The 26,719-nt window shown below is 49.8% G+C and overlaps 1 protein-coding gene across 2 annotated transcripts in view; it reads left to right on the top strand.

The window, feature by feature from the left end:
• Positions 1-26,719, top strand: part of GALNT18 (polypeptide N-acetylgalactosaminyltransferase 18) — a 373,528-nt gene that overhangs the window by 292,112 nt on the left and 54,697 nt on the right. Inside the window, exons 7-8 of one of the 2 annotated variants that reach the window (XM_075548442.1) lie at positions 16,082-16,267; positions 21,277-21,414. In XM_075548442.1, coding sequence (XP_075404557.1) covers positions 16,082-16,267; positions 21,277-21,414 — 324 coding nt within the window. The remainder of the gene's footprint in view (positions 1-16,081; positions 16,268-21,276; positions 21,415-26,719) is intronic. The other variant, XM_075548443.1, reaches the window with a different exon arrangement.

Consider the following 26,719-nt stretch of genomic DNA (forward strand, 5'->3'; position numbering starts at 1 on the left):
TTTCAGCAAGCAGAGTTTGTCATCTGCATACCACAGGGAGTTAATACCTCCAATCCTGACGCCACACTCTTTGCTCCTATAATCCAGCTTCTCTGATGGTTTGCTCAGCACACAGATTGAACAAGTATGAGAGCTGCAACCCTGAAGCAGACCTTTCCTGATTTAAAATGCATAGAAGTCACAGTGGATGAGTGATGGGCAGGGAGGGAGGGAGGGAGGGAAGGAAGGAAGGAAGGAAGGAAGGAAGGAAGGAAGAAAGGAAGGAAGGAAGGAAGAAAGGAAGGAAGGAAGGAAGGAAGGAAGGAAGGAAGGAAGGAAGGAAGGAAGGAAGGAAGGAAGGAAGGGGAAAGGAGGTCATTGTTTAGGAGGCACTAAGCTTCTCTGAAAGGTGATGGAAGATTTGGAAACGCATAGTGATAACTGTGTATCTGCCCAATGCATGTCACTGAACTGTACATACTAAGCATGTTGAAATGGCAGATGCTTTTCCTCTTGATACCTTGTTGTTGTTGTTGTTGCTGCTGCTGCTGCTGCTGCATTGTTACCACTCTGCATGCAGTTATAGTGTGCCTAGCATTTGAGATATGTTCTGTGAAATAGGACATTAGGTGATCCGAACACTGTAAAGACCATATCACAGCTTGGCCTTGCCTTTTCTTCAAGCAAGCTTCGTACCTCGGCCGTTAATGTCAGTCTACTGAGAAGGGTCCCCTTTGATGCTGGGTCGTGAATCTACCCTCCATTCACCATAGGTGCCCCCATGTTTTCATTTGGTTTCGTCACTTTCAGGGGAGCTGATTCTTTAACAGCCTGGATGTTTCTTCGTTGTTTGTGAGGAGCCTCAAGATTGTCAAGTGCAATATGCCTCCCCTGTTCGGCTCCCCGACTGTCCGCCCTTGTGTTGTTTCATGACTTTTTGTTTCCCTTCCAAATTGATACTTCTCCTCTGCCTCTTACTCCTGTGACCGCTAACATTGCTTTTGCTGCATCTGGGAACCATTATGCTCTTCCTGGTAATATGTTCAAAAGAAAACTTAACAGAGAAGTCACACCATACCACTCACAAGACCCACAGTACATGAGGTTGGCTGCTGCTGCCTACAAGTCAGTAAACTAATTTCTTTCTAGATAGAAAGTACAATGTTGTCCATGCATAAGCCAGTAAAAGGAATTTACTATGGCTATCAAGACATGTGTATTTAGGTGGTGCTATATGTTAAAGCATTTGCCTACTAGCCAAAAGGTAGGCAGTTCAAACCCACCAACAGGTCCTCAGAGGAAAGATGAGACTCTCTGCTCCAGTAATGAGTTACAGTCTCAGAAACCCTAAATAGAGTCAGCTCAACATTAGATACCCAGCAGTGCAATCCATTTGCATACAAGAGACATGGAACACACGTGTTAATATGAGAAGCTGTTGCATTTTTGACATTCCATTGATCAGGATTTTTGAGCTCTATTATAACCTTGGAATCCTGGTGGTATAGTGAGTTATGTATTAGGGTACTAGCCACAAGGTTAATGGTTTGAAACCACCAGCCACTCCATGCAAGAAAGATGGTGTTATCTACTCCTGTAAAGATTTCCAACCTGGGCGCCCACGAGGCAGTTCTACTCTGTTGCATAGGGTCACTGTGAGCCAGAATCCGCTCAATGGCAGTGACATTGGTTTTTCAGTTTTCCAGTTTTATTACAAACTTACAGGAACACAGGCATATAAGCTATTAGATGTTACCCAAGAGGCAATCTGCAGTACATGATTGGATAGTTAGAAGGTAGATAGATAGATAGATAGATAGATAGATAGATAGATAGATACAAATGGATGTGTGGGGGGATGGATAGATAGGTAGACAGATGGATAATTCTGTGCTACACTTTCTGATGTATTGAATGTTGAGAGAGGCGAACAGCACAGAATTACAGGTAAATTCCAGCTTGGGCTCTGAGGTAGGCAAGGAGCAGACTAGGGGCACATGAGGGGAGTAGAGAAGGGAATCACAGCTTGGTTGCAGACAAGGCAAGCTTGAGATGCCTGAGAGACCTGTCATCTCCCAAGTAGGCTGTTGTACCTATAAATCTCACGCTCAGAGACACGTACTGTTTTCCCCTCTGCCCTGAAGAGCTGTGATTTTAACAATGGTGAATCTTACAATCGGTGACCTCTTGGAGTGAGAGAAATTATAGCTATTTCTCGGTGGGCCCTAAACGTATGCTGGGCATTGAAATTAGCCCTCTACATCAGTTTTCTCCTCGCTCCTCGCAACTCTTTTTGTCAGGGGCCTGCTTTGTCCCCATTACAGCGACAAGGAAATTGGAGGGAAAACGAATAGTCTAAAGTCATCAACCTAGCAAAGGGGAAATTGAGAAATTGACACCAATACTGTTTGATCTCGGATCCTATACCCAGAATCATCGACTGTCTCCTAAGAGGCCGGGGCTGCTGGACACATTTTCTACTTTGCTTGCAAATCGTCAGATGACTTTGAACATCAATTTCCCACCTGTGAAAGGATGGCAGATAATCCGTTTGGCCCCCTTTGGTCTAATATACTGCCCTGCTGATCTCTTTGGTAAATCCCACTTTTAGTATGACTTTGCTGTAGGTGCATTTCCAAAATGAAACTAGTGATGACACCCCAGTGGACAATTCATTTTGATGTATATGAAAAGGGCAAATTTCTCCAAGAGAATACCCAGTGCTCCCGCTTCTTAACCCGAATTTCAATAGAGGAAGGGGGAGCTCCTACGCAGCACATCTCATTTCAGAGTGAGGGGCTGTTCACCTCTCAGCTGCCCTGCCATCATCTGCATGCTAACTGGGAGGGGCCCCGTGAGCTGAAGGGGGGGTGGTGATGTAGCTCCCTCTAGTGTCTAATCCCAGAGTCCACCAAACTGCCTTCGCTGTTTGCCCTTTCTCAGTAGAACAGGGGCCCCCTCACCATGCTGGGGAGGACAGTCTATATTCCTGGCTGGGATACACTTTTTAAAGATTCTACTGACTTTCTGTGGGCAAGGGACTTGGGATAACGGAGAGTCCTATTTGAGTGTGTCACCCTTCTTGGGGCATCTGGTCGGGGAGGCCACTTTGAATTTGATTGGGACATGCTAATGAGTCATTTGTCTATGTGGGAGTTTGCTTCTGATTAGATTAAGCTTCAGAGACAGAAAAGAAACAGCCACTGATTAAAGGCATAAAAAAGGAAACCATTTGAATGAGTAAGTGGTTCGTCTTCATATAGCAAAGCATAAAGTAAACATGGTCCAGGGCATCCACTTTGAAAAGCAGCAAGGGAGAGAGAGTGTCTCTGGGTGCGTCTGTAAGGAGAAGGCGCCTCCCAGCTGTCGAAATGGACTGAACCCACCAAGGAGAGCCTGGGGCACTCCACGTAAATACAGGCCCAGTTACCTGATAAAAATGTCTCTCAGCTTAGAAATGGGAAGGTTTTTATTTGGGATTTTAGAAAATTGCTCTCTCAGTCCTGGTGACATTCAAGATCATTAGCATTCTCTGGCAGCACCAGGGATGGTAATGGGGGCCAGGGATCTTAGTTCAAAACAAAGACTTGATTCGAGGAGACAGCTCAAGTGTCAATGGGATCCTGATCGGAGGTGTGGACAATACTTCTCTCTCTCTGAGCTTGAGGCTTCTGTAGAAATGCCCAGATGTGGGCTAGTGTGCTTTCTGCAGCCTCGTGCATTAGGAGGCAATGAGGTGCCCTGTGCCCCTGGCCAGGGCTGGAAGTGGTCTTGGCCTCCCCACCTGACCCTGGTGCACACTGGGATTAGTGAGCAGCTACATAGCTGCCATCTGTGGCTTCTACGGGAACCCTGGCCCCAATGCCATCACTTAGTCAGACTTTTCCTTATTCACCAGGCTGGTTTCTCTCTTGATTTTCTGTCTTCTGTTCTGGTTCTGAGCTGACACTTCTCTGTCTCTCTCTCTGTCTCTCTCTCTCTCTCTGTCACACACACACACACACACACACACACACACACACACACACACACACCCCTACATCTTACAGCCTCTTCCCTCACCTCTTAGGACTAGTTCTATTCTCTGTACCTTTAGCTTCTTTCTCCAGCTCTGAGGGAGCTTATCATATGGAATTGGGATGCTCTCGCCTTCCTGACACCTAGTTTCCATTCCCCTCCCACTGCTGGGAGCCTTCTACAAAAACGGACTCAATAAATTGCCTGTCGGTCATGCCTCTCTGGTCACGTTGCCTCTTTACACACTGGTAGATTGCCTCTATGAGGGTAATCGTTACAGGCTCTGAGAGCAGCCCCTGAACCTCAGAGGCTTAGCAGAGCACGGAAGACTTTCTTTCCTGCGCACCTCCCAGGCCACTGAAAGGCAGGAGCCTCTCCTGGGTCTCCTGGGAAACTCTTCTCTAAGGGCTGGATGGCATCTTTTAATGTCCAGGAGTGAGATGGATTGGGCATTCACACCCCTGCTCACCCAGTGAGAGGAGATGGTGACACAGCGGCTAAGCACTCAGCTGTTAAGGTTCAAGTCAGCAGTTCAGACCTACCCAGCAACACCTTGGGAAAAAATACCTAGCAACCTGCTTTCTTAACGATTACAGCCTTGAAACTCCATCACCTGGGATCACTGTGAGTTGAACACCAGCTTACCAACACCCCCAACATCCTCCCACCTTGGCCAGGAAGTGACCGGTGTTACCTCCTCCCTCGTTCCACTGACGAGCTACTCACATGGTCCCTCCTCCCTACAAGGGAGGCTGGAGAGATGTAGCGAATCACAAAGCCTTTGGGGAGCAATAGGCATTTCTGCCACTCCCTTGGACGCCCAGCCTACTGCTGACTCAGTTTCCCCCGTCCTGGTTATCCAGGTCTGCCATCTTGCTCTTTCTCATTTTTCTCTAGGCTGACTTGGGGCAAGTTGGGTTGGGCAGTATGCGATCTGGGGTAGCCGTGAATAAGCTGCCCTTGGTCCGAGTCATTAGAAGATACTCTCTCTCTAACCTTGTGGGCCATGAGCTACAGCCCCCCCTCTCCCTGAATACCCATGGATCTTAATCTAAAGAACACTGGGCTCAGACCACTGGGTTCTGAGATAAGCCAGTTCCACTGTGTCTGAGGAGCTGCGTTCTTGAGCCTGGTACCACCGCTCCTGTCCCTCCGAGTGACTTCCGAGTTTCCTGTAGATAAGCAGCTCTTACTGCGAACCTTGAGTCACTGCAAAACAGCCTTTCTACTTTCTTCGTGTAATACTTCTTAGATATTCTGGAATAGCATGCCTCTCCTTGGAGTGTGCCAGATGAATCCTCCCGTTGCCGCTGAGCGTTAGAAAGCAGCGCTTTCAATCAGAGACGCTGCTTCAAGTGCTTCTTGGGCCAGACCCAAGTGTCCAGACCCCTTCAGGGACATCTTCCAAGAAAATGGTCTTGCTTTTCCAAGCAACAATTCTGTCCAGAAGACTTTTCGGAAATGTTTATTGCTGTAGGAAAGCCTAGGAAACCGTGTCCTCGGACAGTATATCCCTGTGGAGTCTGATGGGAGAATTACATGGTCAGCCTCTCGCCTTGTTTTCTTAGACTTTAAAATTCCTCCACTTGGAGATCTGGAAGAGCAGCGGGCAATGTGCATTGGCAGGAATTCAGAACAAAAGCCCAACCAAGGAGCTTTCGTTTATGCAAGAAATGCTTCTTGACCACTGATAGGGTGCCAGGCCCATTTGAGGCTGGAGAGACTCCTTCGTGAGAGCCAGGTAGACCTGCTTCCTCCCTGCACAGCCTGCCATTATTGTGAGCCCGTAAACACGGGCAGGGGCAAAGAGCGTCACTTCATGAGTTATCAGAAAAGTGCAAATTACAATGATAACAAAACAGAGGTTTATACCAATTGGATTACCCAAAATGAAGAAGTCAGCTGGTTCTCCACATGAGGAAGCTCCCTGAGTCCTCCCCATGCTGGTGGGGGTGCCACTGGGTGGAGGCTCTTTGGAAACATTCCGCTTTCCCTGGGAATGTTGGTCTGCACAGAACTTTTTCCCTGACACTCCACATGAATGTAAATACAGAGACGTGCCTGCCCGCGGGCACCCAGAGACACAGACCAGCGTGTTCTCAGCAGCATGTTCATCATCCTGGGTCCAAGCAGACTGTCAGCCCACAGGCGAACGCCCATAAAACACGGCTCTCTGCTTATACATCGAAATACACCATGGTGATGAAAATAAATAAAGGATAGCCATGTGCGTGCCCATAGAAGTATCTCAAGAACAGGATCTTGAACAAAAGAAGCAACTCGCGGGCAGTGACCGTATGCTTCCCTCTCTGTCATGTCCCAAACCAGGTAAAGGTAATCAACATGGAGCTTAAGCTAGTGGCCAGGAAATGATTAATGACGTGTAGCACGATGGGTTGATGGGTTACGTCTGGGGACAAGGAGGACCACACAGGGAGCTTGCTAAGATATGGCAATGTACCTTCTTCACCTTCTTCGGAGATGGGGGTAGGTAAATAGTTTGTATTAGTCTGGGTACTTTACAGAAACAATTCCACAGAAACTCATGTATAAGAGAGGGCTTTATATAAAGCTTAAGTGTGTATCAAGAAAACATCCCAACCCAGTGCTTCCCAAGCCCACAAGTCCAACAGTAACCCATATATCCAACACCAATCCACAAAGTCCTCCTCTATCTCACAAAACACACACTATGATGATGACTGCAGGAGGAAAGCCAAATCAGTGAACATGTAAGCATCTCAGTGCTGGCAGGGGTCTCCACACGGCTGCTCCATCACCCAGGGCTCCATCGGGATAGGTCCATGTGGTTTCTCCTTGGGGGTGTCTTGCAGGAAGTGAGCCTTACCAGCTGAAGCGGGGAACTGGCTGAGGTAGCCACACCCAGGTGCAACCATCAGAAAGCAAGAGACCCGAGAACTAGAAAGGGGAGGCTCACTGAGCCATTTAGCTCTCCGTCCTTCAGTTAACCTCACGTGTTTATTGGCCAGGTTGGCATAATAAACTAACTACCTCAACTACCTCATAGGACATAAAGGTGAAATGGGAAAGCAAGCAGAGCAATTAAGCAAATTGAAGGCAGCCAGGGAAGATAGGTAGGGATGAGCAGGCAAATCAGTGTTTGTGGGGGAGGAGAATGCCAATCAAAGGAATGATATGGTGACGAGGGAGTAGAGATCCAAGAGCATAGTCTTCCATAGGAGTCCAAAGACATGGCTTCTCTGGACAGTAGAGCGCCTGAGAGATGCAACATCTGCGGTGAGTAAGAAGGGCTAATTCTCAGCGGTGCATCTCCTCCTGCTAAGGAGTATGATTTTCCTCAGGAGACTAAGGAAGTGTGTGAGCAGGATGTGCTGGGAGGAGGTTGACTCCACGCTTACATCACGCCTCTCTCCTGCTTTTCTGTCACACTCTTGGCCCTGACTTGCTCATGGCCTCGGGCTCTTGAGTTCGCCTAGTCCAAATAGGACCTCTCTTTTCTTCTCATTCATCTGCAGGGTCAGGATGAGGGTGAGACAGAAAAAGCCCAAAGTAAGTGCCCTGCCTGGCCCTTTTCGACGTCTTTCTCGCCTGTATGTTTGACACCAACCATTCTACAGCCATGTTTCTGGTCTTCGGCCAAGTCTCCCCAGGCTCAGGCATCGCCCACCAGAAACTCCTCCCCTCGTCCTGTCTCCAGTGTGGGCTCACCACTCTTGGCTCAGCATTTTGCAGCCAAGTTCAGGGAGACAGTGACACATAAAAAGATCGTTGACCACACAAGCCAAGAAATAAGGGCCACGTGAGCGGTGTAAGTCATGTACTTCAACAAGAGTCTGAGGAACTGGGGCCTGACTTGGGAGGGATGGAGGCTGGGAAGGACGGTTTCAGAGCTAAGGGAGAACTGGGAGCAATTCGCCTAGAGCAAGGCCATCATTAAAAGAAGTAAGGAGATAGGAACTGGAAAGCATTTGGGAACTGATCCTGGGGTCTGCTGCTGTGAAATCCAAGAGGGAGGTGAGAAATGACAGGACACATTTCCATTGAGCCCAGAAAGAGGGACACGGAACCCCTCTCAAATGGAGTGCTTCAGGGAGACATTAGCAAGCAAATGGATTTCACTCTAGATCTCTCTATTCATCTATTTGCTATTCCTGTGCATTCCAGTGATAATGGCATGGTCACAAATCTTAAAGTAGATGAGATGGTCCACCTGTTGCCTTGACCCCAATGCCTTTCTATATTAAGCCAATGTACACATTCCTGCCTATTTGTGTCTAAATAGGAGGTGTTATGTGAGGTACTTGTAAAAGGGAAAAGAAAAAAAATCAACATAGAATCACAGAAGGTACAAGGGATTGAACACATCACTGAGTCCAGCTCTTCCCCTTGGCAGCTGGCTGAAAACGGAGGCTGGTAGGATGAGGGAAAGAAATGCTTTAGGTAAGTAGCAGGCATGCCCCTGACCTGGTAGGAGGATGAGGGAAAGAAATGCTTTAGGTAAGTAGCAGGCATGCCCCTGACCTGGTAGCAGCAGCGCTCAGTCCGGAGAAGACCCCGTTCCTGAGAACCCGCTGCCTTTGCTTGTGGGAACTGTTCATGCTGCATGTCTTTTAACCCTTCTCCAAACCAAACTCGCCGCCATTGAGTTGATTCCAACTCAGCAGCCTGATAGGGCAGGGCAGGGCAGAACTGCCACTGTGGGTTTCTGAGACTAACATTTTGTAAAGTCCCATCTCTGTACAAAGCCTCCCCTCCCCCCCACAGAGGGGCTGACGGCTTTGAACTGCTGGCCTGAGGGTTAGCAGCCAAGGTGCTCCTTTTAACCTTCCTAGGAACCATCATTCTCCTACTTGGAAAGGCAACAAAGACCCAAGGGAGGGCGAGACTGACTGGCTTGCTTTGGACATATGATCGAGAAAGACTGATCACGAGAAAAGGACATCGTGTTTGGTAAAGTAGAAAATCGCCGAAACACAAGAGAACTCACTGGACTGACAGGAGAGCCGCAACCACTGACTCTAACATACCATGTATACCCGTGTAGAAGCTGAGTTTTTAAGCACATTTTTATGCAGTCTTCATGGTAAAATTAGGTGCCTCGGCTGATATTCGGGTTGGCTTATGCTCGAGTCTATACGGTACCAACAGTTATGCAGATGGCACAGGACTGGTCAGTTTTGCATCCTGTTGACTAGAAGTTTGTCCTGAGTCAGAGCCAACTTGATAGCAGCTAGTAACAAGAACAGAAGCGTTTCCTACTCAAACGGCTACTCGGTGACCCTGCTGGGATTTGAAGCTCCTCCAGCAGCCCCAGACCCACATGTGTTCTTACAGTGTCCAGCCAGAAGTTTCCAGCCTTCACCGCAGTTATTTCATGACTGGGGATCTCCTGGGAAGGGCTGGTCATGACGGGACTTCGCCTCACATGAGGTAACTGTTGTGGACGGTCTGCTTTGAGCACTTGCTCACCTCGCAGGGCAGCCCTGCTGACCTCCCGTGGGTCTGTGAAAGCCTTTACCACACTTCTCTCGCCTGCACTGGGCTCCCGGGTCTGGTCGGCAGAATGAAGCAGCTTGCTATCACCCATGTGATAGCATCTGAAGACTTTCCAAGTTTTGCGACCGTAATTTAAGCTCTGCAGCCAAAGTAACTCTTTTTGGTTGCGGCAGAATGCATTTCAGTGTCAGCGCTGTGTTGAAAAATCACTTGGGTTTGAAGGAGGCCATTGTGTTCCGTAAAAGCTGACCACATTTTATGTTAATAGCCTTGATTAGAGGTTCCAGCTGAGCGAGTTAAATCCATCTCTACAGCAAGTGCGAGCCCAGGACTCTCAAATTGCTGTATTCATTCAGTCAAGTCCACAGGAGTTATTTAACACATACCAGTTACGTTGTTCTTAGATGTCATCCGTCCTATGCCCAACAGAACAAACCCTTCCCGGCAGCACCTTCACCAGTATCCCCAGGCCTGAGCCCCTGTTGCGGCCACAGCGCCAATAAATCTCCTTGAAGGCCTTCCTCTTTTTTGTGGTCACTCTACTTTCTCAAACACGATGTCCTTCTCTGGAGACCGGTCTTCTCCTGACAATATGGCCAACGTATGTCAGATGAAGTCTTGCCTCTCAGCTCTCTGGCTGTACTTCTTCCAAGATGGTTCTCAGGTTGCCCTCTTAGCAGTCCATGCACTTTCCACATGCTTCTCCAGCACCACGGTTCAAATGCACCCATTTTTCTAAGGTCTTCTTTATTCAGTGTCTGACTGTCACGTGCATATGAGGCCATGGAGAATCCCATGGCTTCCGGTCAGGTGCACCTTAGCCTGAAAGTACCATCCTTGCTCTTCAGTGCTCTCAATACATCGTGTGCAGCAGATTTAACACGTCTTTTGATCTCTAGACTGTTGCTTCCATGAGCATTGGTTAGGGATCCAAGCCAGACAAAACCTTTGACCATGTCCACATTTTCTCCAATGCCCATGGAGAAGCCTGAGCCCTTGGGTGGGCTTGCATGCCCCAGGTTTCCCTAGTGCTTTTAAAGTTCCACATACTCCTTCACTCGTTATCTGAGCCTGGACCACATGCATCTTGTGCAAAAATCACCCTCGACATCTTGCTTCCCTGTGACCTCTCCTGTCGTCCTGCTTACTGACTCTTGGGTTTCATCCCATCCGCCTCTTTGGACACTACTTCCCTTAGGCTCTCCTCTTGGCGTCTTCGCTGCCCTGGAACCTGCCACACTAAGCCATCATTCTGTGCACACGTTCCTTCTCCACCCAGTGCCCGGCTTTCTCTGGCCCAGCCATCTAGGCTGGCTCCTGCTGTACCATGTCAGTAACGATGGAGACATTTCAGGCCCCAGGTCCAGTTCCCTCTCTGCTACTTCCTCACCCCTAGCCCCTCCCCAGCCTCCATGGGAGTTTTTTTTAAATCATTTTATTGGCAGCTCATACAACTCTTATTCACAATAGATACATATATCCATTGTGTCAAGCACATTTGTACATTTGTTGCCCTCATCATTCTCAAAATATTTGCTTTCTACTTGAGCTCTTGATAACAGCTCCTCATTTTTCCCCTCCCTCCCCACCCTCCCTCCCTCCCTCCCTCATGAACCCTTGATAATTTATACATTATTATTATTTTGTCATGTCTCACACTGTTCGACGACATCTCTCCATGGGAGTTTGCTGAAATCTTCCTCCACATGGTCCAAATACCTCTCCCACCCTTTGTCTGCCACCCCAGAGAAGTCACTGATATCAAACAGTGGCATAGGCTTGTGAGATGCTCTCTTGTGCCATCGGCTGGTCAGTGGGCGGCTCATTATCCCGGGATCTGAAAGCACGGGGTTTCTCCTGTCCCTTCCAGGGGCTTGGCAGGGAAGGCAGATGCTGTCACCATTTCATAGAAGAGTTACTTTTCACAGAAGAGAGGCAAGTGGCAATGCATTCTATATCAACAGGCTTCCCTGTCCCTGGGGAGGAAGTCTCATGGGCCAAACCCGTCCAGACCAGCCACTCTAAAAGGGGTTGGCCTGATGGGTGTGAGCCAGACCCTTGAGTTTCTGTGCACCCCTGCTCCCTGGAGGTGGGTGGGAATACTGGAGAAGTGGAATGCAGCTATTATAATAATCATTAAGTAATGACAGTGATGAGTACAGACTGGGGGCTTCCAAGGGGCCGGGCAAACTGCACAGGCTGCCCGCCCACAGCCCGCAGCCCTGTGATATAATCACTATCACACATGTTTCATAAGTGAGAGGTTAATGCCCCAACGTCACCAGGAAGCTGGTCCATGGTGGGCCAGTGGCTCAGAGCTAAACAGGGTGGCCTGTGTCCAAGTCCATGTGGAGTCCACTTCCCCTCCACTCATATGGAGGCAGGCACTGTGTTAAAAGCGCATGCGTGTGCCGCCTTCCTGGTTCACCGAGCGAGGAATGGAGACTCAGCCTGAGAGACTATCTTCCCAGGCCGATGTTACAGCCAGCAAGTGTCAGAAGAAAAGCCCGAGTCCCATTCTCTTGGGCTCTGCAGCTGCTGCCACTGGGCCCGGCTGTCCCAGCACTACAGGGAAACGGGACGCTGTTCTGGGCACTACTTTAACATATGTCTGAAGGAGAATGTGGTGGCGACGTGGGCAGCATCGTGAACGAGTGCATGGACTCATTGAACAAGCCATCGGAATAGAGCTGTGATGAGGGAAGGCTGGGCAGGCACCTCATTTAGTTGAAGGGGTCAGCAGCGTGATGCTAAGCCGACACCAGAAGGAGGGTGGGGGGAGGCAGGTGGGCGAGGGACTGGATAATTGCCGATTCCAATGGGGAGAGGACACGTGACGTGTGAGAGGACTGGAAGGTCAAGGGGCCCTAGAACAGATTTGTTGAGTGTCAGAGAAGTCTAGGTTAGAAAGTTGGACAGGAAGCCTGGTCCTGAGGGGCCTTGGGGCTCAGTGTAGGGGGGGGAATGTGGTGCAAAGCACACCTTTACAAGCTCACTCGGCTATCCTGTGAAGAAGAGAAGGGAGGAGAGGAGGGACAGCGAGAGCGGCTGTGTAGAGGCTGCGGGGGTGTTGAGAGAAGAGAGGAGAGTGGTCGGGATGTTGGGGGGGGAGGTGTGGGGGAGCTCGGCAGGGAAGCCACACAGGTCCTGGTGCTCCATGTCTGTGCACTGTGCTGGGCGGTGCTGCCAACCCGTTCTCCCTGGAATGACAGGATGAACGGTGGAACAGCTCGTTAAGAAAGAGCCTCATCATTAAAGAGCTTTATCGTGGCCCCTGTTCTGTGTGGTGTGGTTGAACTATGTCCAGTCATAGCCCGTGTCCCCTCTGCATGAAGAAGCCTGGCCCAGACCCTTTGTGTTGTCAATACCCTCTTCACGGGATTCGCGGGCTTCCATTGAAAGGTGGAGCGGAGTGAGCTGGCATTCAGCATGCTCCCCAGAATTGGTGGGTCATGGGAATGAAGGGGCCCACATGGGCTTTCATGGGCCCCCTCCTTGGCTCCTAACAGCCACCTCTTCCAGCAGTGACGAGTTTCAAACCGAGGTCACCTAGAGGGGAGCGTTTGCCTGTTGGGGTTTCTCTGGTGGTCAGACAGCTCTCTTTGTCTTCATGACTGGCTAGCTGTCTGCTTTGGCACCCAGGACACCTTGTTAGCCTTAGTTTCCCCATTTGAAACTGGAGAGGGTAACACCTCCCTCACACAGTGGAAGATCCCACTGCAGATATACTGTGCACGGTCAGCAGTTCAAATGCATCGGCTGCTCCATAGGAGCGTGATGAAGCTGGCTGCAGCCTGCAGGTTAACAATCTCCGAAACACTACCCAGACTCTTAGCCAGAGTGGATTTGATGGCAGTGGGTTTGGCTGAGATGGTGTGCCAGAGTGCCTGGGTGGTGCAGAGGTGCCTTGGAAGATAGATCTGGTGATCCACTTTCTAGAAGTCACAGCCTTTGAACGCCACAGAGCACAGTTCTAGTCTGCACAGGCTGGGATGCCATGAGTCAGAATTGACTCAACGGCAACTAACAACCACCACAGTAAGTCCTCAGAGGCGTAGATGATTCAGTGGTAACATTCCCACCTTCACCAGAAAAGACTCCCCTGGCCTTGGGCCAGGGCAGTTCTTGCACAGCCACCGCCCTCCCTCCGTGGAGCTTGGCAGGTTGCCATGGTGTTGAATGGAGCCCTGGTGGCATTGGGTTGTGATCCAAAGGGTCGGCTGTTTGCAACCACTACCAGCTCTGAGGGAGAAAGACAGGGCTTTCTACTCCCCTAAAGAATGACAGTCCCAGAAACTCACAGGGGGTAGTTCCACCCTGTCCTACAGGGTCTTTATGAGTCGACATCAAGTCGATGGCAGCCAGTAAAAATAGGAATCTGATATTGAACAAGTCAGCAGAGTTCCTAGACTAAGAAAAGCAAGGAAGAAAAGTATAGCAATCCGCTTCTGAAAAACTAATCAATGGCAATCTTGTGTATTCACAATGATTCCATCCACAGCTAACTGTAGGGATGTCGTCACAGGACCGGGACGTATGCGACTGGGGCCCCCATGAGTCAAAGCCGATTAGACAGCCACTCCTCATAGGCGCCAGGTACTTTCCTCTGCACTTTGCATGTAGTCGCTTTAATCCTCTCTCGATGAAGAGGCTGAAGGATAATATCACCACCTGGATGAGCCAGTATTACAGTAACTGGTATGAGGTGTCAGGATTTAGACTCAAGTAAGCTGATTCCAAACCCCTTGCTCATCGCCTCCGTGCCTGGCAAGCCAGGCCTGGCACAGAGTGGACATCCTTGAGAAATCTTGTTTGTTTTCCTTTTCCCGCCCTTTGGCTCTAACAAATGCAAGATAAGCTTAGATTAGTGGCAAATCTGTGAATTGCCTTCTAGCTCCAGCTGCCTACAGACAACAACTGTTATAACATTGATCAAGGGAAGCAAAGAATTCTTTCTGTTGTGGCAGTCAAAGACAAAATCCAAACTCACAGCCATCAAGTCCACTCTGACTCATAGCAACCCTATAAGACAGGCCAGAACTACCCTCTGTGGGTTTCCAAGGCTGTAAATATTCACAGGTGAGAAAGCTTCATCTATCTCCCTTGGAGCAACTAACTGGTGGGTTCAAACTGCTGACCTTGAGGTTCGCAGCCTCACTTGTAACCCATTATTCCACCAACGGGGATTAAACTGAAAACCTGCGGTTTACCCTATCTTTAATCCAGACCTTTTGCTACTGGCGAGTGCCTGTCAGACCTGTGAACATTATCTGTCAAATAGTCAAGCAGATGGTGCCTAGCAAGTGACTAGTGCTGGAGACTAGGAGATCTGGATTATTCTCCCCGAACAGCCTGGATCATCATCAGGTGTTTGCAGATTCATCTCATAGTTTTGGAAGCATCAGCCATGTCTTTACCTGGAGTCCCGGAGTGGTGCAGACAGTTCATGCACTGGCCTGCTAAGCAAAAGGTGGGCATTTTGAACCCCACCTGAAGCACTGCAGAAGAAAAGCCTGGTGGTACACAAAAGTCAGCCATGAAAAACCCGGTGGAGCAGAGCTCTGCTCTGACACAGTGACACGCAAAATCCACAGCAGATGGGATGACCATTTGTTGAATTGCCTCACTGACAACTGATTCATTCACTTATTCACTCAACAAAATTTACAAAGTGAAGTGCCTACTATGTGCAGGTCTTGGATTAGGTATTGGAGATGACAAATACCTAAGACAGAGTCTTTTCTCTAGAAATACAATTCATGGAGGAGACTGGCCTCACAACAGGTAAATTGTGATATAAGCCAGATCTGCTGCCTTGAGGATTGAGAAACACAGAGACTATGTGCTTGGGCCCTTGAGAAATGGACATTTCCAAGTGGGGAAAAAAGTGAGTCGATATTCTAGAAGCAGAAACAAAGCCACACACCGCCACATGTGCTCAGGAACATTGAAATTTCAGTGTGACTGGAATGAATGTGGCAGGAACTCTCAGGCCTTGCTCTTTAACACCCCTGACGCCAGAAGGTCACCTTTCTGTAGTTTCCAAAATGAAGTTACATCCAGTTCTAGTTCCTACTCACCAAGGTTGGTGCGAAGTTCAACATCAGTCCTCTGCTGTCGGGTCCTATAGAACCCTGGATAGGGTAGGAGAAAGGGCCTGGCTTTCTGTCTGTGCTGATCACTAACCTCCTTCAGACCCATATGGTCTGTTTGAAGATGGACACCTTTGTTGTGAACCCCAAAGTTTCATTAACTCTCCCCCTCCCCACCCAAGGGACAAGTTGAGCACAGGTCTTTGGTCACAGCAGGTCCAGCTCCAGGCTATTCATCCAGGATGTAGGGTTGAGCTGTGGGCGGGATCCAGAGGGAGGTGCTTCCATCTCTGCAGGCAAAACCCGCAGCCACAGGAAGAGACAAAGGTGAGCGTTCAGTCAACACCTTGCTGTGGGAGCAGGACAGAGGTGCGGCTCCCGCCCTCCGCTGGTGGTGGCCTGGAGGAAGCATGATGCAAATGGATCTCCTCACGGCTTGCTGAGTGCCCGTGTGGTCAGGTCAAGGGCACAGAGTTAAAGAGTGAGCACTGAGGAGCAGCTTTGTGTCTCCGCAGGTGTGGCAGTGTGGCGGGAGCGTGGAGGTGCTGCCCTGCTCCAGGATTGCCCACATTGAGCGAGCCCACAAGCCCTACACGGAGGATCTCACAGCCCATGTCCGCAGAAATGCCCTCCGAGTGGCTGAAGTCTGGATGGACGAATTTAAAAGCCATGTCTACATGGCCTGGAACATACCCCAGGAGGTTGGTATACCTGTGGGAAAGGTTTTCTTGGCATTAGCTGCAGGGGGCGAAAGCACGACAGGAGTGGACTCTTCTTTCCAAGAGTCAACCAGAGTCCTGGTTACCATGCTAGAAGGGGCCCAACCCCCAAAGACGCTACCTGTTGAAGAGAAGGGGCTGATGCAGAGGGTACAAGCCATTTCTTAATCCCATCCCCAGGGGGCCTGCTTGAGGAAGGAGTTCTTTCTCTGGACTTTATAAACAAAAAACTCACTGCCACCTGAGTCCGTTCCAACTTCTAGCTGCCCTCTAGAGTAGCGTAGGACTGCCCTAGAGGGTTTCCAAGACTGTACATCTTTACAGAAGAGGCTAGCGCATCTTTCTTTCATGGAGCGGGTGGTGAGTTCGAACCTCCCACCTTTTAGCTTTAACACTACCCCACCAGGGCTCCTTCTCCACACCTTAGTTTCCTCATTGTAAATGGGAAAGTTGGATCAGGTGGCTCAGCGTCTCTGACATGTCTGACCCACACTGTCAACATGATCAATCGTACTGCTGTTGAGTCGATTCCAACTCACAGCGTCCCTCTGCCCAAAGTCACAGCCATCTAGTCAGTTCGGACGCATTTCGATCCTATAGGACAGAGGAAAACTGCCTCTCTGGGTTCCCAGAATACCACTTGTTATGAGAGCAGAAAGCCTCTCCTTCCCACCGAGTAGCCCACTACACCACCAGGGCTCCTTAGGAAAACCCCAGTAACCACCAAACTCACAGAATGGATCTGGGATCAACCCCTGGATTGGGTTCAAGCTTCCCCCCTCAAATCTTCCCCCTCAGTCCCAGAGCACGGAGGACTGCCCATATGTTTCTGAGTGGCTGTGAGTCGGAACTGGCTGGATAGCGATGGGTTTGCCTTTTTGGTGTGGGGATTCCTTGAGTCATGTGGATGGTCATGGGACACTGTTCCTCCGGGATCCTCAGTAGGAGAAAGAACTTACTCTGGACTGTAGGCTGCTTCTAGCCTGCAAGAAGCTCATTTTGCCTGCCAATGCCCTGTGTCCTTTAATGGCCGACACCTAAGAGATGCCGTAACACAAGCAATCTTTCTCGAGTGGTTTGGCTCAACCCTAATGTGCATCACAGAAATGAATTTGTGCGCTCAGATGGGAGAACCCAACAGATGCCAGCCTCAGGATCCCAACCGTCTTGCCAGCCTTCCTGCTGGCGTTCACTGCTCACGCTGTGTTCTGTCTGAGATGAAGCTATTGACCATGTGACCTCCTTTTTCCCTCCCAAGGCCATAGCTCCCCCTTGGGAGTCCTGTAGAAAAACCTCAGCTCCCTCCCTCTCCCTAATGGAGAAGCAGCAACTGGTCTTTGTTTAAAATTTCCATATGAAAGCCTTGCTCCTTGAACTCTCCCTGATATTGTGCTAAGTGATTGAGTTAGTAAGCCTGGAGAAGGGAAGGGGAAGGAAGACAGCTTGCTTGGGTTGTAGGCTGCTGGGTCCACTGATGGTTTGGCTGTTGAGAGTACTAGTGAGGAGCCAGCCACCGAAGAGCCAGCTGCAGCAAGGCATCTCTGACCAGGGGCGTGTTCATGAGCAAACTGATTCCTCTGGACTTGTCTGTGGCCCTCTGAGCAGGCTGCTGAGCACCATGGAGGGAATCTTCTGATGGTCAAGTCTCAAGAATGCTTAGCAATTCCCCAGGGCCTCAGCAGGGAAGCCCTGTGGATGTCCAGCCTCTGCTAAAGGACTAGAATTGATCCCATCCATGCTCCTGCTGGGTTCCCTCTGCCCATCAGAAGAGCCTGCCACCTCATCCCCACTGAGGCTGACAGATGTTCAGACAGACGCCAAAGCCAGTGGATGGGAGAGAACTGAGTGAGTGAAAGTCACTGGGAAATGGTGAGACCCAGTGCCTGAGTTCCTCCCCCAGGGGGCGAGTTCAAACCTGATCTGGGCCAGGAGGAAGGTGCCAGGATACACCCTTGGGTGGAGAAGGAAGGGGGCCTGTGTTTTCCTACAGAAAACAAAACCCACCCTGCCTCTTGGTCACTCTGCTCTTCTATGTCCCCGCTCCCTCTTTCACCTTTTACAACACGCGCTCACTCCCCATTTCTCAAGCCAGATCCCAGCCCGACCAAAGCCCAGACGTTCCTTTTGCAGAGACAGAGCCGCGCTCCTGTATGTGGTGTTTAAGGCAGCGCCTGTCACCTCAGGGCATTCAGTGAGCAGGGGCACAAAGGGAAAGGAGGAACAGTGAGTGTGGACAGCATGTGCCCTGCCTGTTTCCTCCGGATTGTCCTCGCTGCCCCTGTGGGCTCGCCCTCCTGGATATACCTTAGGGCAATCACAGACAGACCCATCCGATCCCCGTGTACTTAATAAAATACACCACGTTTGCTCAGTGCTGGGCACATTAAAAACACACACCAGGGCCATTGAGCCGATTCCAAGTCAAGCAACCCTGCAGGACAGCGGAGTAGAAATGCCCCTTTGGGCTTCTGAGATCATCTGTCTTTACAGGAGCAGAATGCCTCATCCTTCTCTTGAGGCTGGTTGGCTCAAACTGAGGACCTGCATCCTCCCAGAACTGGCACACGGAAAGTGCCCAATGCATGCTAACTGTTGTTGAGGTTATTGCTTACGCCCTGTACTTCACCACCATCTCCCTGCCCCCGCCCCGACCCTGGCCCCAGTGTCAAAGGCTCTCACTGGACAAAGTCTTCCTGCCCTTGTTGGCTTCGCTCCCTAGTCCCCTCCGGGGCTGCACGCAGGTCTCATCTGACCTGGTCACCTGTTCCCTCAGCCCCAGGTTTTGGAAAATTCAGAGGAGCCACCTGCTCTTGGAGCTTTCTACTCAAGTTGAAAAACAGCTTGCTTGACACCAAACAGGAAGCTGAGCTGCAGTGAGGCAGTTGTGATTTCTCAAACGGGGTTCAGGACCCTAGGCAGCTCCTGCTTCCTCTGCCCCAGAGACAGACGGGGCCATCAGGAGGTTCACCGCCTAGTGCGTGGGCAGAAACCCTTTCTTGACCTTTGGCTACAGGGAAGCCTGGGCCCTCTTGGCCTTGTCACTGTGCCGCTGCACATGTAGGCAGGGGTGGCGGGCAGCTTTTTGTGTGGCTGAGCGTCTTGGTTCCTTAAGGCTGCCGTAACAAGGTTCCACAAACGTGGTGCTCATTTAAACACCAGAAGTTCACTCTCTCAGAGTTCCGGAGGCCGGAAGTCTAAATCAAGGTACTGATCATGCCACGCTCCTCCCAAGGTTTCTACAGAAGAATTCTTCCCGTCTCAACCAACTTCCCATAGCTCCTAATGTTCCCTGGCTTGTAGACGTTCCACACTAATCGCTCTGGGTCCTCCCGCCCTCTCATTCATGTTTATATTCTGTCATCATTGGCTCAGGGCCCATCTCTGGGACACGCTTACAAAGCAAGAGACACATGAACTCTCTACCCATGTTTAAAGGGAGATTTTGCTTTTCCCACAAGGATTTGATTTCAGCAGGAAGAAAGACTCCACGACAGCTACCAACTCACCTCCATCGAATCAATTCTAACTCAGCTCTTCCAAATGCATAGTATAAGCTGAAAAGTACACAGTGCGGATCCAGGTTGGTTAGGTACAAATCTCAGTGCCACCATTTATTACCTGAGTGTTTTCAGGCAAGTTATCAGAGAGGTTATTGAACCTCACCTGGGTTCAGCATCTCCTGTACAAAATGGGGCATGTCCAGCTGCAGAGGAAGGAAACAGGACCCATACCTCACCCATGTACAACAAGGAGCATAAGATGAAGGAAAGACCTACGGATCAATAAATCCCAGAGCTGTGAAGATCCTCGATGAGAAAATAAGGACAACTCTTCAGGACCCGGGTGCCCAGCATGACCATACTGCCAACTGCAAGGACAGAATCGCACACTGCAGAGCACCCAGGAAACCACCGCGACCTGCTTAAAATAAGACACTTGGGTGCATGAAAAGTTCTCATCAAAAGAGTCAAAAGGAGACCCTGAGCTGGGAAAAATGTTTAGAAATGGCACGACGGACGAGAGACTCTCTCTAAAATCTATACGATAACGAAATCCCGCAATAAGAGAAAAACAAGCAATCCATTTAAAAAGTGGGCCAAAGACATGAACACCTCACCAAAAATGACATTTAAATGGCCAACAAACATGAAAAATGCTCATCATCGCTAGCGATCCGGGAGATGCAAATGAAAGCAATGATGAGATATCACACCAACAATGACAGTCCAATTAAGCAAAACAAAACACAAATGCTGCAGAGAGCGTGGACAGACTGAACCCTCAGTCACTTCCGGTGGGTTGGAGCCACTTCAGGCAACTGGAAGCGAAATCCCAAAGAATGCAGCAATATCTTGCTGGATATATACCTCAAAGACGTAAGAGACAAAACAGGAAGAGGCGTGTGCTTTCCCGTGGTCATCGTTCACAACTGCAGCAAGTTCAAACAGCCCAGACGTCCATCAATAGAAGAACAGATACACTTGGATGTGCGCGTACAATGCGATACGATGCATCCCTTGAAACGCACGCATGACGCCACAGAGCACCTCACAAGACGCACAGCCCTGGAAAACAGTGCTGAGTGAAGTCAGCCAGTCACAAGGACCAACATTGGATGAGACTGCTGCTGTCAGGATAAGAAGACTCATTGCCCGTAAAGAGTGACAAAGCCATGAAGTGACTTGAAATGGACTCGGTGGCCATGAGTTTGGTGTGGCTTACACCGAGGCGGCAGCCGTTGTTAGTTTATCTCTTTATTTAAAATCTTGAATCTCAAATGTCTTTGATAACCCTTCCCATCGATGCTTACCTCACTTTTCTGAGTCTCTTGGTGTTATATATGATGGAGTTAAGATCCAGGTGGGAAAATGCAGGGGTCCACTGCCCGCACGGTCCCTTCCCAAGACAGTCTCCGGCAGCCTAGCCTGGGGGCGTGGGGAACAGGTGCTTCCTGGTGGTGACGGCGTCCCTGTGTTTGCCTCCCGCTGCAGGACTCGGGGATCGACATTGGGGACATCACCGCCAGGAAGGCCCTGAGGAAGCAGCTGCAGTGCAAGACCTTCCGGTGGTACCTCGTCAGTGTGTACCCCGAGATGAGAATGTACTCGGACATCATTGCCTACGGGGTGGTAAGGAGCCCGCCTGGTTGCTTTGTTCAGACACGGACAGAGAGGAAGGCGAGAGGGAGACTCAGGGAGTAAGGAGACAGGAACTAGCAATCCTGTCAGCCTGCCACCTGGGGACAGGTGGGCCCAGCAGCCGGTGCGTGGATGGGGGAGGCAGCTACCATTCCTCCCCCAGCCCAGGCTGCTCTGTTCTCTGTGCCTTGTACGCAGTCTTCGGTGTGTGCCTGTGTCGGGTGTCCCAAACACATTCTGTCCTAGACTTCGAGGGCTGGAGCAGAGACTGCAGCTAGCTTAAAGCGGCCAGGCAGTGTAGGAAAACACTCGCTGTGACCCACGTTGGGTGCCTGGAGGCATCCACCTCACGTGTGCCGCCCACAGAAGGGCTTATGCCTTCTAACCACATTCAGAGCCTCTCTGGAGGGCCTCCTGAGACATGCAGTGTTCTTGAGCTTGCTATATTTTTAAGGGATCATTTAGTACCACTTAGTGGTTGACAGGAAGTAGTTCGCCCTGGTGGGAGGCAGATCACAGGGTTTAGAGTCAGACAGGCTTGATTCAAATCATGATCATGCACTTCCCAGGCATGTGTCTGAACTTTTATGAGCCTTGATTTCTTCATATGTTAAACAGGGTAGAATAATGGTGTTCTAAGAAGGTAAAAGGAGTCTAAGATGCATAAATGTATTTTCTGCCTCAGGTTAAAATAATTTGAATCGAACTACTGTTATATTCCAATTCCTTGGACCATATATTTCTTAAGGTATTTACGTGATTGATTTTTTTTCTCTGACCTGATTTGGACTGACTTGCAGCCCTACCCAGGAATAAGAAGGGCCTTTCTGCTCCTGTAAAGAGTTACAGTCTTGGGAACTCACAGGAGCAGGTCTACGCTGTGCTACAGGGTTGTTATGAGTCCAAATCGACTCAGTGGCAATGAGGGAGGACAGTCTTAATACCTGGGGTTTCTGTTTTTTATTTATTGACAGCTGAATCCTTAAAATGACCCCTTAGGGTTACCTATTTTATTCCCTTTACAGATAGGGAATGAGAGAACAGGGAGGCAAAGTGAAGCCCCCATATTAAAAATCAGAAATAATAATAATGGTAAAACAATTGTGAATGCCAACTCTAACTCCTGGCAACCCCGTGTGTATCATAAGAGAACTATGCTTCATCGAGTCTTCAACGGGCTGTTTGCAGAAGGCGATTTGAGCCACCAGTGATCTGATTAGCTTAACCGTGTGGACCACCCACAGCTAATGAACAGTGGAACTGAGTCTAAAACGCCTACTTCGGATTCCTCTCTTGGGAGCGTGTCCCCGCAGATTGTTTTCCACCACCCAAGGCATTCATCTAGGGGAAGAAGTGAGGCTTCTGCCGCAGCGAGCATAAAGAATGAAGCACTGGCCCAAAGTGGGCCGACTCCTAGCTGAGATGGGGGAACTCAGTGTTCGCGTGGACCCCGCAACACTGACATCCTGGGACTCCATGGGAGACAGAGCCAGGATCCATGAACCCCCAGGACCTCTGTTGTCCAGGAGACCAGCTTGCAGGAGGGGGCCCTATGGTCCCAAGAGGGTGCACACAGCATGGCTGGAACATCCTCAGAGAACGTCCCCGGGATCCCTTGCAGCTCCTGTTTGTTCTCAGGTTGGCGCAATTTGTACGTCTGGAAAACTGCTCAGCTGAGGCTGCCCGGCTATTCTCTGAAGTTCCAGATCCTCTCGTCACCATGGAAACACACTGGACTGAGGAGTGTCTGCTAGCCCCCTGTCCCTCCCCAGAAACAACCCTGAAGATAGAGCTTCTGCTGATGCCCCCACCTTGTCCCATAGCTCACTGTGGGTGTTACGTGGCCAGTCGTAAACATTGTCTCAAACGAGTAGTTATGCGACTGAGGCAGCAAGAAAACATTGCCTCAAAGACTCAGTGAGTCACGGCAAACGTTCGGAATCATGTTCTCTGCCACGGTCAGCTGCAGCTGGGCAGAATCACCCAGACTTGCCTAGGTGGCCCCCTCGGCGGCACACCCAAACCTTTGGTTGATCAGATCGTGAGGGCATGCTCAGAGCTGCAGTTTAGATCTGTCTGAGACCCGAGCCAGAGCCAGAGATGTCTGCACTGTGTCACACTGGAAGGCAGTGTCCACACCGTCCTACAGGACTTAAGGGGGGAACATTCCCTGGGGCTGTGGAGGGCTCAGAGCCCCTGTACATCCAGGAGCTATTCTGGCCCCTGCCTCAGCCCTGCCAACCTCTCCTCAATCACTCCTTCCTTCACAGGCTGAGTTCTTATGTAAGGTCTTTGCTTGGAAGGAGAATAATGACCTCTTAATGGGGTCACTTGGGCAAAGAGGCATTGCAGGATGAAGCTGCTGTGCTGGAATTGTTCTGCCTGATGATGATCTTTATTCTGAAACGAGGAAACCTGAAATCCACCCAGATGCAGAAGTTCCTTTTTCTTTCCAACTCATGCCCACGCTACATTATTTCAATTAAATACTTTCTCCTGGGACTCACAACCGGGCAAGATTCAAGTCAATTGCCCAGCCCACTGATGCACGAACTCACCCCACGGAGGACTCCCGCAGACAGAAGGGCCAGTGGGTCCATTGTATGAGCCTGGGCATCCCTGGAACCACTGCAGTACATCCCAGATATGGGTGACTGCAGGAACCCTTGTCCTGGTGCTGGCAGGTCAAACAGGGCAGCATCTGGAGGCAGCCATGCTTGACTTCGCAATGCCAGCTTGACCACTTCTTCGCTGTGTGACCCGGGCAACTGGCTAAGCCTTTGTTGTGCTAGTCATGCTGCTGTACAGGACGTCTTTTTAAGATCTCAGGCTGTAGTCGTATGCTTTAAGGAAAGGGCTGCGATATGGAATCAGATAGACTGCAGTTCTGCCGTTTGTCCAGTTATGAGACCTCAGGAACGCCCTTAACATGCTCATTTTCATCATTCATTCATCCAAGAAGTCTTTCCCAGCGACTGTAGGCCCCGATAGCAAGCAGTTAGATGCTCAGTGGCTAAACCAGTGGCTTAAACCCCACCCCCACCCCCCATCCCCCGCAGGGCACTCTCAGGAGAAAGACCGTGCAATCCATTTCCACAAAGATTACAGTCTAAAATGACACCGGAGCGGCTCTTCTGTACCACTAAAGCCACCAGCATCCGCTCGATGCCACCCAGCAGTGCCTAGATGACAAGCCAGCTGAGTCGCAGTGAGAAAGGCACTGACTTGCAGTCCAGTGACTAAAAGCAGAGGCAGGCACACAATATGCTGAGGGCTACAATGAAGTCCCTCAGTGGTGATGATTGTTGGTGTTATTGTTGGGTGTCATCGAGTCAGCTCTGACCCATAGCAACCCTATGCCCAGCACTACAAAACCCTGCCTGGTCCTATCCCAGCCTCGCCACTGTTCCTGAGCCTATGGCTGTAGCCACTGTGTCCATCCAGCTCGTTGAGGGCCTTCGTCTTTTTCGCCACCCCTCCACTTGGCCAAACATGATGTCCTCTCCGGGGACTTGTCTCTGCTGACAACAAGTACGGAAGATGAAGTCTTGCCATCCTTGCCTCTAAGGAGCACTCTGGCCTGACTTCTTCCAACACTGATCCGCTTGTCCTTTTAGTGGGCCTTGGTGCTTTCAATATTTTTCTCCAGCACCACTATTCAAAGGCATTGATTCGTCAGTGGTCTTTCTTATTCAATAGCCAGCTTTCACGTGCACATGAGGCAATGCAGAATACCATGGCTTGGGTCAGTCCCACCTTAATCCTCAAAGTAACATCCTTGCTCTTCAGTACTCGAAAGAAGTGCATCAGATCTGCCCAGTGCAGTGCTTATTTGCTTTATCGACTGCTGCTCCCATGAGCACTCATCATGGATCCAAGAAAGACAAAATCCTTAGCCATTGGTCCAGCAGTGAGGATTTTGGTCTTCTTTACATTGAGTTGTAATCCATGCTGCAGGCTGCCATCCTTGATCTTCATCAGCAAGTGCTTCACGTCCTCCTCATTTTCAGTAGCATCTGCATACCACAGGTTGTTAATCAGCCTTCCTCCAATCTTGAGGCCACATTCTTCTCGATCAAATCCAGCTTCTCTCATGAATAGCCCAGCACACAGATGGAACAAATATGGTGAGCGGACACAACCCTGATGTCCATCTTTCCTGATTTTAAACCACGCAATATAATATGCCCTGGTTCTGTTCACACAACTGCCTCTTGATCCATGTGCAAGTTTCATACGAGCGCAATGAAATATTCTAGAATTCTCATTCTTCTCAAGGGTGTCCACAGTTGATGATGGTTCACACAGTCAGATGCCTTGTCACAGTCAATGAAGCACAAGCAGACTTCTTTCTAGTCTTCTCTACTAGGAGCCAAGAGCCATCTGACATCGGCTACATTATCCATTGTTCCGTGTCCTCTTCTGAATCCGGCCTGAACTCCTGGCAGTTCCCTCCCAATGTGCTGCTGCAAACCCTGTTGGATGATCTGAAACTGAAGACCACCCCTTAGTGGTACAAATGTGAATCCACTCAACTGCTAGCCGAAAGGTTGAAGGCTCAAATTTTTTTTTGAAAAGGCCTAAACATTTAGTTCTCCTGGTTCCATGTGTAGTGCCTCGGGTCTTAAGAGTCTGCGAGTCTCCATCCCAGGCACGGTGATTGCTGTCTGCTCTCCTGAAACAACAGAGCGATGAAGAGTCAGGGATCGGAGAAGGAGCCTGATCGTGCGACTAGTTGCCTCCATGGACAACTGACTCCTGTGCCTTGAGAGCAGAAGGACTGGATGGTGCCCACCCCCCGCTACTGAACACGGTCATCACAGAGTCCGTGGGAAATGCTGATCAGAGGTGGAAATGGAGAAACAGGCCTCCAGATTCCCAGAGACTTCAGGCATCCTGGAGCCATCACATTTGGAGAAGTTCCTCAAATAATAGCCCTTCCATCCTCATCTCACATTAAACCCAAAATATCTCCTGAGGTCTTCTTAAAATCAAACAATAAGTTTTTAAAAAGAAGGAAAGGTCTGCCTTTTTAAAAGAACTATCTATTTCGGTTCAAGTTGGTAACAACCCAAAAGTTAAGATAGGACCCTTAGCAGGCGGTGAGTTTCTGTTCTTGGTGGAGGAATAATTACAAAAGAGGAAGGCGGACTTCTTCCCATTAATCCTCCCGCCAGCCTTATGGGGTCGACGCTGTGATCACCCCTGGTTTAGGACGTAACCAGTGTCACTTGATGGTACTTGTTGAAACCTGAACGGGGTATGCTTTACTCTGCATATTCTCAACTATGAGGAA

This window comes from Tenrec ecaudatus, chromosome 4, assembly GCF_050624435.1.
Source record: "Tenrec ecaudatus isolate mTenEca1 chromosome 4, mTenEca1.hap1, whole genome shotgun sequence".
Lineage (NCBI taxonomy): Eukaryota > Metazoa > Chordata > Mammalia > Afrosoricida > Tenrecidae > Tenrec > Tenrec ecaudatus.